This window comes from Sesamum indicum, linkage group LG3, assembly GCF_026168435.1.
Source record: "Sesamum indicum cultivar Baizhima isolate 11 linkage group LG3, ASM2616843v1, whole genome shotgun sequence".
Classification (NCBI taxonomy): Eukaryota; Viridiplantae; Streptophyta; class Magnoliopsida; order Lamiales; family Pedaliaceae; genus Sesamum; species Sesamum indicum.
The window spans coordinates 18776758-18793725 of record NC_142659.1 but is presented as its reverse complement, the minus strand read 5'-3'; the positions used below and the strand labels follow the sequence as shown (position 1 = coordinate 18793725).

General features: G+C 32.1%; 1 protein-coding gene across 1 annotated transcript; it reads right to left on the bottom strand.

Annotated features, from left to right (window-relative positions):
* Positions 1-4466: 4466 nt before the first annotated feature.
* BBX16 (B-box type zinc finger protein with CCT domain-containing protein) lies at positions 4467-6618 on the bottom strand. Its single transcript, XM_011074645.3, has 2 exons — positions 5391-6618; positions 4467-4928 (listed from the first exon to the last, which is right to left on the bottom strand). Exons 1-2 carry the CDS (start codon positions 6327-6329, stop codon positions 4686-4688), a joined length of 1182 nt encoding a protein of 393 aa, XP_011072947.1. The 5' UTR covers positions 6330-6618; the 3' UTR covers positions 4467-4685.
* Positions 6619-16968: the final 10350 nt, after the last annotated feature.

The following is a 16968-nucleotide window of genomic DNA, read 5'->3' as shown; positions in this document are numbered from 1 at the left end:
GAAATAAAAAAAAAAAAATTCAACTGTAGTTATTTTCTTTACATTCGATCGTACTTATTATCACATGTTATGTTACACGGCATAATACGTTAAACCAAATAACATAAAATGAATGATGTAATTATTATTATTTTATTTTTCATCCTATTAACTAATTTTATTACACGAACCAAACGAGACTTTAAAATAAGGAAAAAATGTAAAAAACTCCTGGAGAAATTGCTTTAGACCCTCTAAAGATAATACCAGAATTTAACAAAGAACACTCTATACTATTTATTAAATATAAAACCATTAGAGTAATTAACTGAATTTTAAAATGTTAATTAATTCAAATACTCTTTCACGTGTTTATCTATTCTCAGGATATTCAATTCTTTTATCAATTAATTCCTTATTATGCACCATCAGACATGATAACACTGCTCTGAAAAAGGGAAGAGTAAAAGAAAATAAAATACTGCTTAAAAACGCAATAAATCTGCACCATTATCTTCCTTTTATGTTATTAAGGAAACACTTCTCACCAATGTTAGGGAATTGAACTTCTTATTATGCATAACTATTGTTGTGGTGATGGTCTTCTTTTTCCTTTTTGCCGTACGGTCCTCATCCCATTGCAAAAACTAATTCTGTTTGGGGCAAGATCGGAGCAAAAGAGTTAAATCCCTCTTAACAAGTACGATTCTAAAGTTCAAGCGTTTGTCCCTTTTCTTTTTTAATAAGAATTCTTGTTAGATTCCAGCTCAATTACCACTGGATCTTACATGATTTGATAATAATTAAATAGTAATAATTCATGTGTCTGTGTAATATTTTGTTTCTTGAATTCTTGCCAGTTTTTTTGGAACTAAAAGTGCTGGACCATACATGCATGCAAATGCATATTGCAGGAACTAATGATATTCGTATTTTTGAATTGATCGGTGAAAATTTATTACATTAAGGGAGACTGAGTACAAAATTTTTTGGATAATCACAACTATTCTTATCAAAGCTTCATTTGTGGTATAATTTTCTGGATAATTACATATGCACCCACTAGAAACATTGACATTATTTATACAAATGATTCTTGCTTTTTGAGAACTTACATAAATATTTTTAAAAAAACAGCAACGTTGTTACACAAACTATCCATGTTTTTTTATTGTTATGAGCGATTTTTGTAATTATGCGAAAACACAAGGGTTGTTTATGTAGAGAGACCTGCATGGATAATGTGGTGTAACTGTAATTATCCTTTTTTATTACAGTCTTCTGCTTTGCATTTCTGAACTTCATCAGTTTCATTGAGTAATATCTGCGACATCTTCCTCTCTCCGCATTTTCCCCACAAAGTTCAAAAGATTAGGGTGATATAATTCCAATGTGCATGACATATAAACCAACGTGTGGTGTGATTATTGGGAGCTCCCTTCAGTCCAATCCATGGGCGAAGCAAACGGAAGGAGTTGCTCCCACCTCATGCACTGCTTATCACTTAAAACATGCCGCCTCGGCATTCAATCGCTCGTACATCCACCACAACATTCCTGATATCTTAAGTTTAACCAAGTGCATGAAATGGCAGCTCTATCCGCTTCTCCGCCCTCGACTTTGAACTCAAGGAAGCTCTTCAGATCTCACACACACACACAACAATACTCACAAATTTCGAGTCGTGGAGAAAATTGATATTGAAACTGTACACGTGATCGATGTCCGAGCATAAATTGAATATCTAAAGTTGATAATCAACACCATATTCATGCTCATGTTTATGTGTATGTATATCTGAAGAATGCATAGACGTCTATAAATATCTGGGTAGAGGTTAGCCCGATCCCAAGGATAATTGAATCTCGGATAGAATACCGGAAACTTGAGAAAACAAGCACACGTTAGACTTGTTAAGAGATCCTAAATAAGACCCTCCAATGCTTAGATCAGTTCAAGCACAAAATCAAATATATAAAATAAATATATTCTCTAAGAAAATAACCTACCTTAGCCCTTAGGTTGTCCGAAGTATTCATAAGGGCTAGATGTTAGTATTTATAGGAATCCACGCATTAAGATTTCCACCTTCCAGAATCAGAGACTGTGGTAAGGATACTTTTATGTTTTGAGCATGTATGATAGATTGAAGAGAGTAGTAAGGGCATTTGGCTTTTATAACACACTCTTCTCAGTCATACAAGGCAGAGAGATTACGATGAATCAACTTTGATGTCCACATTTCATGTTGACTTTAGGCTCTCTCTCATCCACAATTTGGATGCTACTTCTTTCACACAAATCCCAACATTGACTTTCCTCATCTTACATTCAATCAGTTGTGTCATTTTTGTTAGCGTTACAAGTAAAATTTACGCGGGTTGTCGGGGAAAGGATTGAGAAGTAAAAGTTTGAATGGATCCACTGAATTTTTATATATATATATATATATATATATATATATATATCGATTTTGAAACGCTAAAAAAATATTGAGTTTTCGGTATATTATAAATGATCAAGATTTAAAAATTGCTGTAAATCAACACTATTAACCACGGTTAAATAAAATCAAAACAAAAACTTAAAGTTTTATCACAATTAATCAATATTCGTCATAATTTTAGCCATAGCCAAAATATCTGTCATGGATTTGGACATGGCTAATGTTTTGACTATACTTGCAAAAATAATGGTCAATGATCGTGGAGAACCTGTAATTGACTTTATATTTGCCATAATTTTCTTCTTTTAACTATAATAATTAATCGTAGCACGAAGAAGATCTTTAGTTCTGAAGCAGCCATGTTTTTGCACCGAACATTCTCAGTGGCCAGGGGGACAAAGAGGCGGCTGAAGTGGCTTGCTAATGATATCTGGCTGTGCTAGAGATGGGAAACCCCAAGCTTCCAAGACAAGTCGGTGAAGAAGGTCAATAAGGTCAAGGACCATGCCTCCCAGCACCAGACACTGAGGTTGCATTTTCAGTAGCCTCAGTGCTATAGGAGGAGGAAGTGTGGTTGATTACAACTGGAGCTGAAGAAGGGGTGCACGTGTGTGAAGTGCGTTGTGCTTTTTTTGTTTTTCGTATTTTGATATTTTTTTTATTTTAATTAACTAAAATGTTCCTATATTATATTTAAGATTATTATGGTTAAATTGACTTTTTTAAAAAATTTCTTTTTGCATTTTCATCTCTTTTAAAAATACAAATTCTTTTATTCTTAAATATAATTATATTAAATATCAAACAAAATTATAATTTTAAATATCTAATAATTAAGTTAATTAAAAAACTAACTACAATTAATAATTAAGTTAATTAACATTTAAGCTAAAATGCATTTTTTCGCCCCCTTTTTCTCCTAAATAAATTTTCAGCACCGTCCCGACAAGTTTCCGACCGCCAGTGGTACGATTTGAATCCTCTCTTCAAGAGGAATATTTTCATACCTTTAATTTGAGTTTTCGTCAACCGGAAAAAATGTGTTCAAGCCACAACCACTGAACATGTTTGTCGTCGATTCGTCGTCGTTTGAACGAATTTCGATCGCAAACCACCACCATCAAACTCGTCTCTTCAAGATGATTCTAACGAGAGCGGCTTCACTCATTTTGGTAAAGCATTTGCGGAGATCTGACGGTTTGAACATTTACGCCGCCAATGGGGCCGGGGTGGGGTAGTTAGTGTTTATATATATATTTTAATTTTAAATTATTTATATGTAATATAAGTTAAATAATTTGTTGAATTTAAACTTTATTTTTAAATCTAACATTTGAGATTAATTGATTTGATCTAACGATCAATATTTGATCAAAGAAGACCCAATGTTCATTAAAGTAAAAATAACATAGATTAAGTAAGGGTATAATAGTTATTTTATAAAAAAAAATAAGCCGTTAATTAGCTTTAATGGAGAGGGGCAGTTGAATTACGTTTAAAAAATATTGGGGGTTTTTTAGCCTATTTTTAAACAGAAAGGGATTTTTAACCAATTTTTTAAAATACAGTGGAGTTTTATGCATTTTAGCCTTTTTTTTTTACTAAAAAAACGTAATTTTGAGTTTGATAAAACTAAAAGAGTCACCAGCCATAGTTATGACGCCAAAATAATTCTGCATTTATTTTATGAGATTAAAAACATATTCTGTCCTAATTTAACTATCTAAGTAAACAATCTTTGGGTACATAAACCAACCCAAAATCGGTCACAATGGATGAATTTGTTCGTCAAAAAGGACGAGCGTTGTGATGGTATATGAGAGTCCGACAGAAAGATTCAAAAGGATGCATCTTAATTTCCGGTTGCAAATCTTTTCTGACTGGTTTTGTTTCGATGTCTCTTCAGCCGTCATGACATCCATCCGATAATATGTTTTGTGTCGGATTTTCCTTAGTTTTCAATGGAAAATGCCATCGCAAATCCCCCCCCCCCCCCCCCCCTTTTCTTTTGGATTGTGCATAAGATATGAAATACATGATATAGTACAAAATTAGAACTGAAATCCAAGTCCACCATGACAATTAGAGAAGTGGCCGGATGATGGAGGAAATTCCTTTGGACAAGACTACAAAAATTTCACCTCCATTCGTTGCAAATAAGCTAGGGCCCTAGTATACCAACAAGTACAGTAAGGCCAGTTTGTTAAGGCAGGAAAATTTTGATTCGCCATTTCCTGCTACTCTTGATTAATGTACATGTTCATTTATTGATCAGGTAAGGTAAGCTGGAAGACCCTGAGAAGTTCGTCCTCTTCACAAATCGACCTTTCATCCGTGGTCTCTTCTCTGCATTTAGTTTCCTGACCTCGTATCGTATCTTCTTTGAGAACAACCTTGTCCTTCTCTTTTCCCTGTATCTTAACACTCTTGCTTCTCTTTCTGCATCATTGGCTCCTGATCTTCCACCACATGATGGATGAGAGTCTCCTTCCAAGCATGTAACCTGAAGTGTTCATATCAACACAAGGATATTTATAGAGTTTAGTAAAGGGACGAAAATTGCTTCATTATATTAATCGAAACTTCTAGTTCGTGTTGTCATGAATTAGCTGCATGACAGTGCCAACTTAGCAACGACACATGAACGGTGATAATTATACGTGTTCTCACTTTAGTGTTGCTACACATGTATCGCTAATTGTTTCATATATACAATGACCATTTATATTTAACTTTCTTTTGTCACTAATTATTTGTTCGTAGTGACAACTTTTATGGAAATGTTGTTACTATTAAGACTAGAATAGAAATTATTATCCATAAAAGAATGAAAATTCTCATCACTTAACCTACAATCGGTAGCGCAACAGTTTTATTATCTTCACTCAAAATTCATTCTTGCAGGAAGAACTCTGAGTTAACTCTAATTTGCAAGCACTCCAAATATGCTGAAGGGTGCACATACCATGAAGTCATCAAGGTTAAAGTGTGGTCGAACTCCATTGGTCCATGGAGAACCTTGCGCAGCCCAAGCAGCGATGACTGCTTCATAGTTGAGCCTCAGAAACATCCTCGTCTTAGCATGGGATTCACTTCCACTATCCATACTCGATGTTGTCTCAATGGCTGCTACGTTTTTCGTCTCTTGGCGAGCCATGGAAGACACGTAATCAAAGTCCCAATTCAGCTCCATATCCAGTGCTGGATCGAAATGACAAGCTATCACAGCCTGCACCTCATCATCATCATCATCATCCTCTTCAATTTTCACTCCTTTCCCATGTAACAATTCATCAGAGCCATTGTCTTCATCCTTGCAGTGAATTGGACAACCAGAACCCTCCTCAACTCCAGTCCCTAATAAATTCTCAACATCTGCTGCAAACTCCGCAAGATCATCATCACAAGTACTCAACAGCTCCGCAAGATTCAAATCGTGTCCACCGTCAGCTTCTTCCCCTTTCACCGTTTCACTGCAAAATTCATCAGCGAAAGGATCAAAAACAGGAACCCTATAAAGAAACTGCTCTTCATTCTCCTCCGAGAACGCTCCATCTTCAGCGTTAATCTCCGGGACTAGTGGAAACGCGTGGTTGGCTAGTGGCTGCAGCCGTGCGGCCGGCTTTCCCTGTCGTGGGGTTCTGGCCTTTCGAGTGAACCCTTGATGCCAAGCTGGTGAAGAATGCCCTTCACTGCCCTTAAACGACGATGCTTCAAGACGAACTCTTTCGTGTCGACTTGCCAACTGATTAGCCGAATGCACGGAAACGTCACAGGATTGGCAGAGAAAAGCATCATCCGCAGCGCAAAACCATCGAGCCCTCTTCAGTAAACAGCTATCGCAAGCCCTGGCAGTCTTGCCTCCAAGGGCGTTTGCAGCTTTACATTGATCAACGATGTTCATAGCTGAATATTCTCAAGTAAGAATTTCCTGCAGGTTGAGATTCTTGGTGACGTACGTACATATGAGCAAAGGGCTCGAATTCAGTGCAAGAATTGACCCACAGAGAGGCGCTTTTAGTGTAGGTCACTGGGATCCTCTTGGAGTTGAGCCTCTCATGCACTTTTGGTGGTTTGCTAGAGTGGAAGAGTAGCTGTTCCAGGGGTCCCATAAAGAGTTGCATACGGTTCTTGATTGGCTGGAATTCTGGGGTTCATCTTGAAGGTTGCATTCTCATTGGAGGTGTTGTTGCAATTAGGGATTTCTGATGGGGACCAAGCAATGGGGATGAGCATGCATTTGGCAGCTTCTCTTCCTTTTGGCAGCTTCTCTTTCTTTCCATTTCAGAAACAAGTTGTAGTAAAAGGACTTTATAAGCTTTCATGTTTTCTTCTTTGTGCTTCTATTATTCCTATTTGTAACTTTAAAGTAGGCGTATTCAACAAAAATAGTCGATTGCCTCAATTAATCGCCCCAACTCAATTTGCACCATCATTAATCAACTAAGGGTAGTTTAAATTGGTCTTAAAATTCAACATTCGAGTTTGATTTTATATTTACATACACTGTCTAGATGCGGTCGATCCAAATAATAATAATAATATACTTAGAATCTTTATAAATTTATATAAAATTTTTGATAATACATAAATTAGTATTCTAAAAAATAATAATACTTACGATATTTTTTACTGATAGTGTATAATATAATTTTCTATATTTTTTTTATACCATTGATATAAATGCAAGAGCTTAAAATAAATAATATTATAATATAGTTTCACAATCATTTTAATTTCTTCTTCAATCTAGATAACATTCTTCTAATATTTATATATTATTATGAGCAATTTTTATATAATTTAATTTGAAATAAGGATTTTTCACAATTCTATTCATAAAATAAAATTGATAAATTTTTTTATATTTATTTCTATTCTTATCTAAGCAAAATTTGAGACATGTGCACTTTTTCCTCACCAACAATATTGCGATCGGAGTTATTATAAGTGGTACAAATTTACGAAGTCGTTCAAAATTCCAACTCAAACAGACTATTTTTTTTGCAATGAATTATATAACTATGTATAAATATTTATATTTTAAATTGATATATCATATCTTTAATTATATTCCTGCTAATTATGTCCCAATAAAATTAAACAAATACTAGATACAAAAAAATAAAATAAAAATAAAAACAAAAAATTATATATTCCTATAATTAAATGTAATTAGTATACACATGTTTTTAGCATTTTAAATTTTATAAATAATCAATTAATAAAATTATGTAAACCATCATTATATATTTCTCATTTCTAGTGTTAATCTTTATTTAATTTCTCAAATATCTTATTTTCGTCTAAAACTGAAAAGCTTCTTTATTTTAACCATCCTCGAACCCGTTGCATGACCGTGGTCGATGACTATTGCTATGGTTAAATATTGCATCTTTTGTAGTGTACTATGTATGTTATAGGGGTGTTGATGGACAGGGTGTTATCCTATCCAAACCCATAGATTAATTGTAAGATTTAGATCCAGACCCAATAAATATTATTAGACCCAAATTTATTAAAAAAAATATAGATTTTTAAGTTTGGGTTGAGTCTCTACCTATCAATACCTATGGGTCTATGTACCCAATTTGGACCCAAAAAATATATTTATTTTTCTTCCCTATTCAATTGGATTATTATTTATCAATCGATTTACTTTCAAATGAATAAATGCATCATAACATCATTTATCGTGTATTATTTTTATAAGATTATTTTGTAAACGGTATAATAAAATATATATTACTTAAATAATTCTATTAGAAAAAGAGTTATTTGTGAATTAGTACAATAATTATGAATTTATTGATAAATTATGGGTAAAAAGAGAAAATAAAAAAAAAATAATTTGATTAGTATGATTTGCAGAAAACATGGATCGAGAAAAAAAAATCGGGTCTTGATCTTATCGGACCCAAACACTGGATATGGTCGGGTCTAGAGACCCGAGGGTCTTGAATTGGGTTCAATATATTGGGTAGAGTATGGGTCTAAATTAATTTATTTAAATCTTTTTAGGATTTGAGTTTGAGTTGGATAAGACTATACTCATTGACAGGGCTAGTATGTTACATATATTTTTGTATTTAATGATATTTTATGATTGTAGCTGCACAAAATTGGTCTAGTTCTCGGTTTCGAATTCATGAAATTATAATACATCTGAAGCTCCTATATATATTAGTCAATAGTTGGTAGACTTTTATAATTTATATTGTAGAATATTTTTTGAAACTTTCGAGAGACTTATAGAACGACCGTTATTAATTTATTTCTTTTATAGACTATTATTTATGACTTTAAAATATGTATTTCGAGATTAAATTAATTTGATTATTTAGGTGATTGTCTCTATACTGAAAATCGCAAAAACCGTTCCAAGCGCTCAATCCAAATAAATCGCAAAGTGCCCGATTTTAATGATTATCGTATTAGATTGAGCTAAATTTTTTAAAAAATCACTAAAAGAAAATAATTAAATAGGCCAATTCGCACCGCGTAAACTCCTACTTAAAAGCCCCTGCCAGTGGTCCTCTCAGCTCTATGCCTTTCATCTCTCTCTCGCTTGTGGTGCAGTAGTGGATGTGATTGATTTAGATTTAGGAAGAAATTTGATCCTCAGGTAACTTTTTAACTTCATTTCTATGCATGTGAGATGCCAAAACGGGGTCGCTTTCTGCCCTTTCGGTCAGGGAAGCGTGCGGTGACTCGGCTATGAAACATTGTGCTACATAATGTAACTAATCTTTTTTTTTATTATTTTTAATTGATATTTTATTCTATATATATGTATTAATTAAATATATATATTTTTTTAATAAAATTCATATCACCTGTATATATTTAAAATAGGTGTTTTATACAAATAAATGTATTTACCAATATAGAAATATGCGAATAGTGGATCCAAAACTATATATTAAAGAGCACACACTACAAGAAAGATATTTAATCATAATTAATTATCATTATTAGAGATAAATAGTTGTAGTAAATAATCGTTAATTACGACCACGTAAGTATTGGTTGTGGTTTTTGAGAGTCATGACAAAAGTTTTTATTTGAGCACGATTAATACGAGTCATTTATAGCAGCTTTTAGTCCATAATTATTAAAATGTAGGCAATAATAAATTTTCTTCTAGCAAGTGATATTGTATTCAATTTAGTTAAATACATGGTTTCTATATATAAGAATTAAATACATAAAAAAATTTAGTTTATTAAGAAAATAATCTTAAAAAATAGGGTTAGTTACGGTTAAACTCCTCCAGAGATGCGAAATTATACTTTTTTCTAAAAAAGTTCTAAAATTACACCTATATACTCCCTCTGAAAATTTACTATTTACACCTGACCGCATTTTGTTATGGTTTGGGCGGGAAAATATTGATGCTAGCAAAAAATTTTACATAAATTTTTAATTTTTTTCTCTATATAATATTTCATGTAATAATTTGTACTTATAAGGGAAAAAATATAATACTATTAACCTCACTCCATATATATACATATATTACACTTATCGTCTTATAAGTACAAGTTGCATAAAAATATTAAATGATCCGCAAAATTAAAAATTTAAGTAATTGTTCTTATTGATGTTAGCATTTTTCCTTCAAATTCTAACGGAAGGGGGATCATGTGTAAATAGAGAATTCTTGTAGGGGGTGTAAGTACAATTCTAAAACACTTTTGGGAGAAACTGCAATTTCACATTTTAGAGGGGATCTAAGTGTAATTAACCCTAACATATACTAAGATATTAATATTAAATTATTATTCTCTCTAACCGTTTAAATTTTTAGATAAAATGGTCGTTTAATAAAGTACTGATCAGGCCAAACAAGAGGTGTTGGATTCAAACCTCATTGCCACTCATTTATAAAAGAAAAGTTTCACGTACAGAGTCTGCATGTGACGAAGATATATCAAGATATTAATATTAAATAATTATATGAACTGATCATTTAAACAAAAAGAAGAAGAAGAAGAAGAAGAAGAAGAAGAAGCAATGATTGGTAATTATTAGTATCACAAAATAAAAAATATATTTATAAAAAAAATATGAGTCATGAATTTAGAACAAAAAAAGTTAACCATAGAAATAATTGAAATGTAAGTGAGTCCACGTACTTACAATTCTCCAAGTTCACTACATGCATTTGTGGATGAAAAGGACTGCACATATATTACTCTCAACTATCAAAATATTACAAGCCAGAGGAATTTTTTGTCCAATAAGTTCTTCTTTCTTCTTCTTCTTCTTCTTCTTCATTTTCTTTGTTTTTTTTCTGTTTTATGGTCCCCTTCCTCAATTATTGTGACCTGCCCTTTTGTAGAACTCTTAGTTGTATTTAGTAATTCCCATGCAATATTCGGAACTTTTAGTCCCAAAATTATTACGAGTTCAGTTTAATGAGACTAAATTAAAATAATTGATTCTCTTTTTTAATAAGTTTAGATTTATCATACTCCAAATCATGGTACCAAAAATGTCGTTTTACGGGATCAAGAAAACATTTTTCCCTTCTTTGTATTAGTGAATAATTGAGATGAAGCATGAGAGGTTCTATCTGTTGTGGAAAATTATAATTTTAGTCATATAATTATAAGATGATTGTAATTTTGGTTCTATTGGAATTTAATTTGGTATAGTGTTTTGTAATTTGACATATTGGCACGTTAATGACAAAATCCACTAAAATTGTAAATCTAATCAGAATTTGGGGCTTATGTGAGGTGCACGTGTCAAATTCTGGCCATATTTGCAACTGCTGGTGGATTTTTTTCGTTAAATTTTCTATTTTTTTTAATGTGGAATTTAATTGCCGATTAAATTTCAGTAATACTAAAATTGTCACCTCCTATAGTTGCTCTCCTAATCTTCTTTATATGATAATTTTAGTCTTGTTGTAATATAATTTGACAATTAAACCTTGTAATTTAAAAGAATTGGCACATTGGAATAGCAAATATGGCAATAACTTTGAGTTAACGTGAGATGCACATGTTAAATTTTGACCAGATTTCCAACTTTCAATGAATTTTGTTCTTAATGTTTCATTTTCGATCTTTAAAATTATAAAACTTACTTTTCAAAGTGAATTTCAAGAGAACTAACATTACCATCCTCTATAATTACGAGATCAAAATTACAAATTTTCCATATCTACAATAATAGAAACACTATTGTGATTTCACAGGTTTATTGGAGTATGTTTATAAAGAGTTAGATAGTGTTTGAATTTATTTTTTGGGTGTCTTATTTTGTTTATATAGATAGAGAGAGAAAAATAAAAATAAATAAGTATGTGTTAGCGATATGTTTGGATTTATTTTTAGAGATGATTTAAAATAATTTAAGGTAAGTACTGTACGTTTGATATTGTGTTTTGTGAGATAAAAGTTACTATTTATTATCAAATAATGTCTCTTTTATATATATTTATATATATGTATATATACAGGTGTTGTATATTCAATGTTGTATTTTTTTAGACAAAAATTATTAAATCATATCTCTTTTATATTATATTTATACTACCGTATGTCCCGTGTTATGCATAGATTTAATTTAATTAAATTTTAATTATAATTATATTTTACAATATTTTTATAATTACAAATTATATGAAAGTTAGTAGAGAAATATTTTATTTAATAAGATTAATAATGTAAAAATTAAATTTTTCTCCAAATCACAATGCATCCATATCAATAAATTTACAAAAGTTATCACAATAAGAATGAAAGATATACATGCAATAAATTAACTTTAGATTAATTGTTAAGTCTTCTTGCCTTTTTTAATTGTCGGATGTAACATAAAATACTACATGTACAACAAATTTACATATCAATATCACATCATTTCATTATTTATCGGTACTATATATTAAGGGAGAGTATCTCTTCGTTGTCTCCCTTATTTCTTGTATGCTATTTTTTTTTCTTTTTTTTCTACCCACTAACTTTCACTTTTCCCCCACCATCTACAAGTAGGAAAATCTTATTTTTTAAGATAGTTATTTAATATTTTTTTCTCTTTCTCCTACTCTAAATATTGACTTTCAAATTATTTTTTTATCATAATCATTTTCTATTGTTATTTTTTCTACAACCAAAAAAATAAATAAATTATTTATTTTTTTTTTGTGCACATGAATTGAATGTGCCACATACAACTAGTACTATATATTAAATGAGAGCACTCTTTTAGTGTCTCACTTAATTTTAGTATGGCATTTATTTTTAAATTTTAAAATTAATTAGTTAATTATTTCTTAACTTCTACATTTATCATGATTTTTCATAACTACCTTTTGGTAGCTATTTTCTTTCATGCATTTTTTTAAAGTTTTTTACATTATTTATTATCTTTAGTTGTCATTTTCTTTATAAATCAAAATATTTATATTATAATTTACTATCTTAATATACTGCAAGAATAAGAAAGCCTTCACCAAAAATTCGGCAAAAAGGAAGATTACATGGCCGAGACTAACTGAAGGCAGATCTGCGATTGGGTGGCAGAGTTGAGTCTTATAGTTGGACAATCGTTGATACTCCAACCAGGCTACGATAATGACCACAAGTGGAAGAAGAAAAATATTCTGGGATTTTTCATACTGGGTAACGCATTTGATACAGTACAATTTTGATGTCATGCATATTGAGAAGAATGCATTTGACAATATACTAAACATTGTGATGGGCATAAAGGGAAAAAAGGAAGGACAATTTGAATGCACGGGAGGACTTGAAGATCATATGTAATCGGCCAGAAATTGAGCTAGACTAGCGGAGACCGAATACTATGCCTAAAGTAATATATACCTTGACGAAGGAGTAGAAGAGGAGGGTATGTGAGTGGATCGTTGTCTGAGATTTCCTAATGGGTATGTATCCAACCTTGCCCAATCCATCAACACGATGGAGTTGAGGATGCACGGCATGAATAACCACGATTGTCACGTATTTATGCAGAAATTGATCCTGATTGTCTTCAATGAGATGCTTCCAAAGCATGCGTGTAGCGCATTGGCGAAGGTGAGCCTTCTATTCCAGGTCTTATGCTCTACTACGCTAGATGTCACCAAGTTGCACGAGTTATAAAGTAGTCATGTCTTCATCTTATGCAACCTCGAGCAAATACATTATTCAGTTTTCTTCTACTCAATGGAGCACTTCATTGTTAACCTGCCATACAGGTGGATGTACCTATTTGATAGAAAACTGCTATTAAGTAATTTTTATATTTAGTTGTGTTTGAATTTTATTGTGCCGGTCACGGTTACAAGGCAATGTAACTATTTGAACAGGTTCCTCCGTGATTTGAAAATAAAGGTGAAGAACAAAGGACATGTCGAGGCGTCTATTGTCAAGGCATACATTATCAAAGAAATTACTTTGAGTTGCACGCTTTTTGCAAGTGAAGCAGGCCTGTATAAACGATAATATCACGAACAACGATGATAGAATCCAACAGTATATTTTCAACCAACCTGGCCGGTCAAGTGGAACCTCAAAAAAGAGATAGCTCGACGGTTCAGAACGCCACATCATCGAGATGTATGTGTTGTGCAGCTGTGAAGTAGTCACGCCATATTACAAGTATATACATATTTTTGTACATCGTAATTGTGAATATATATAATTATATATATAATTAAGGGATTTGCAAATAGGTCATTCTTAAATAAACTATACGAGCATCACCATTCTGATGACTCAATTATTAATCAGCTTGTAGCAGCTGATTTTAAAGATTGGTCCAAACTTCATTTAAGTTGATGACTTTGATTAATTTATAACTATGAAATGATTAAGCTTTCTTATACTTCAATTCATATGAACTGTCGGTTTATTCCGATTTGAAATATATGGATAACAAGCTCCTAAAGTGTCATTATTAGGGTCCTAGCATAGAGATAAAGATGTTCCCATGTTACTTTCTAAATGATTACAATTTTCACATCGAGTATCATAATGTCGGCAAGTCAATAATGAATTGTGGGGCTTGTGAGAAAAGCTCATCATATACAGACATGGACAATGACTTCTGTAGAACTCTCGAAGAGATAATTTAATTGGATTACCCACTTATTCCAAACTTGCATTTCGTCCTATTCAAGTGTCGTTGGATAGACCGGTCAGAGGTGTACTCCTTGTTATCATCTCGTTGATGTCAATTTAAAAAAAGTGTACCAAAAAGACGAACTTTTCATAAACAAGCAATCCAAGTTAACTACACAGAGTTGTTAGAATAGGTGACTAGAAAATCAATTAGATTGGTTATTTTGTAATCTATTTAAGTAATTTCATTCATTTTGTAATATTAAATCAAATAAATAGGAGTATGTATTCATTTGGTCTTACTTTGTTGTTCTTACTCCTGTAATTACATTGCAACAAAGCCCACATATTAATAATCAACCAATGAAGTTGGGTTGCGCATTTGATGGCAACTATGAAATCAATTTTTGATAGTTGGATCTAAAATGATCCAAGTCAAGAGCCCCAAGAATGGGCATTAGTGGTCTTATTGAGACTTGCACTAGATATTGCATCCATATGATGGGTGTCGTATTTCATAGGTGACAAACGTATGGCGTCTATGTAATTTTAGTAGGTGGTTGGAAAGATTGTCAAGCCGACTGAACTGACTTGTGAGGAGTCGTCATACGAAATCATGAGTCTTAGTCAGTATAACTTTAACTCCTCGACTTCGATAGTATGGAGTTTAATCCTCAAACTTGAGGATCTAGGCAGTCTCATATATGGGCTGACTGTAGGGCCTGGAAAAAGGTGACAATGGTTTGATGTGGTTATTATAAGTCTCGTTCCAATGCAGTCAGAACATGTATGAAAACTGGTGAGTTCTGAAAGAAGACTCATCGCCTATCATGAGATGATAACAATCTCCTATGCGTTCTGATGTGTGTTGTGCTCCCAAGAATTTGTGCCACAGCGGGTGATCAAATAGAAAAGTGCTTTTCTATGTTGATCAAGTGAAAAAACATAATCATGCATAGATATCTAATCCATGATGGGAATCGATGACCAATTCCCCTAAACTAAATTGTGCATTGACACAAGCTCAAGTGTAGTTGAGGGTTAACCTATAGAGTCATCACTCAAGGAAAAAGTAGAATTAATTATGAATTAATTCTAGAAGGAATGAGTTAATTTAAAAAGTTTAAATTAATTCGAGATGTTAAATGATAATATCATTTAAATGGAAGAACCCATGTGATGGGAAGCCTAGATTTAATTAATAAGATTAATTAAATTTGAATTAGGTTTAATTAATTTGATAAGATCAATTTTAATTGAATCAAATGAATTAATTAATATGATCAATTAATTAGAGTTTCGACTTGGTAATTTAATGAGATTAAATAAATCGAATTAGACTCAATTATTTGATGGATTAATTAATTGAGTTATGGACTAGAATTTATTTGATGGGAGCAAATAAATCCCATTTGGACTTTGAAGAATTGATTGGATTAATTCTATAGAGGCCCAAGCCTATGGTTTAATTTATATTGAATTAAAACCAATAGGCTATATATATCTGTAGCTCTAACTTGATATATATATATATATATACGAGGTTGTAAGGATGAGAGAGTTATTACTTCAGTACTTGTGGTACTAATATGTAGTGTACTATGGGGACAACCATTGTACCTACTCTTGACTACATGCAATATATATAGATATACACACAATAAGTACATCAGATGTCTCTCTTGTGTGTGTAGTATATAGACTTGCTTATGTGCCATTTTGTATATGATATAAAAGATAATACTAGTCTTCTCACACTTATTATCTTGAAAATACTATTTTCTCCCTCTCTTTTCTCTCTATTTTTGTTCTTTTTGAATTAGTTTCAAGTTAGAGTAAGATCCTCTTGACCTTGATATACTAAGTAATAGTATAATTAAGTCTCCTATACTAGATTATCTTGTGGTGTAGTGTGTGTTCAATGTAGATGAGATCTTGTTGGTCTTTGCATGAGCACACTGTTAGAGGAGAAAAGCTTGAAAATGTATTCAAATAGAAAAGGTAAAATTTCGTGATTACATTTTCATCACTCTATGCTACAGTAGCCACTTGTTTTATGCTTGTTGAGTGCCGAATGTCTGGAATTAAATGACTAATTTCCTTTCAATTTAAAATTTAAATACGCTTATTTCATGCTTCCATTGCGTTCTTGCTAGATCCACGGTCATACCGATTCTTTCAAGAGTATTCAAGCATGAGGAGAGACAAAGCTGATTGAATGACAATTTGCAAAATACAAGGCTGGAAGAGTAGATGATTTTTAATGGATTGATGTGGCATATCTGATCATGAGGAAGTCATACTTGTTCCAAAAGTTGCTACAGACAATCAACATACGACCTGTATGATCCAAATGGTATACAACTGGTTGTTGATCTTTCTGTGGCACTTCAACAGGGAGCAAGGAACATCCCATTCACCCTATGGTGAATCCAATATTGAAGAGGACGAGGATGAAGAATA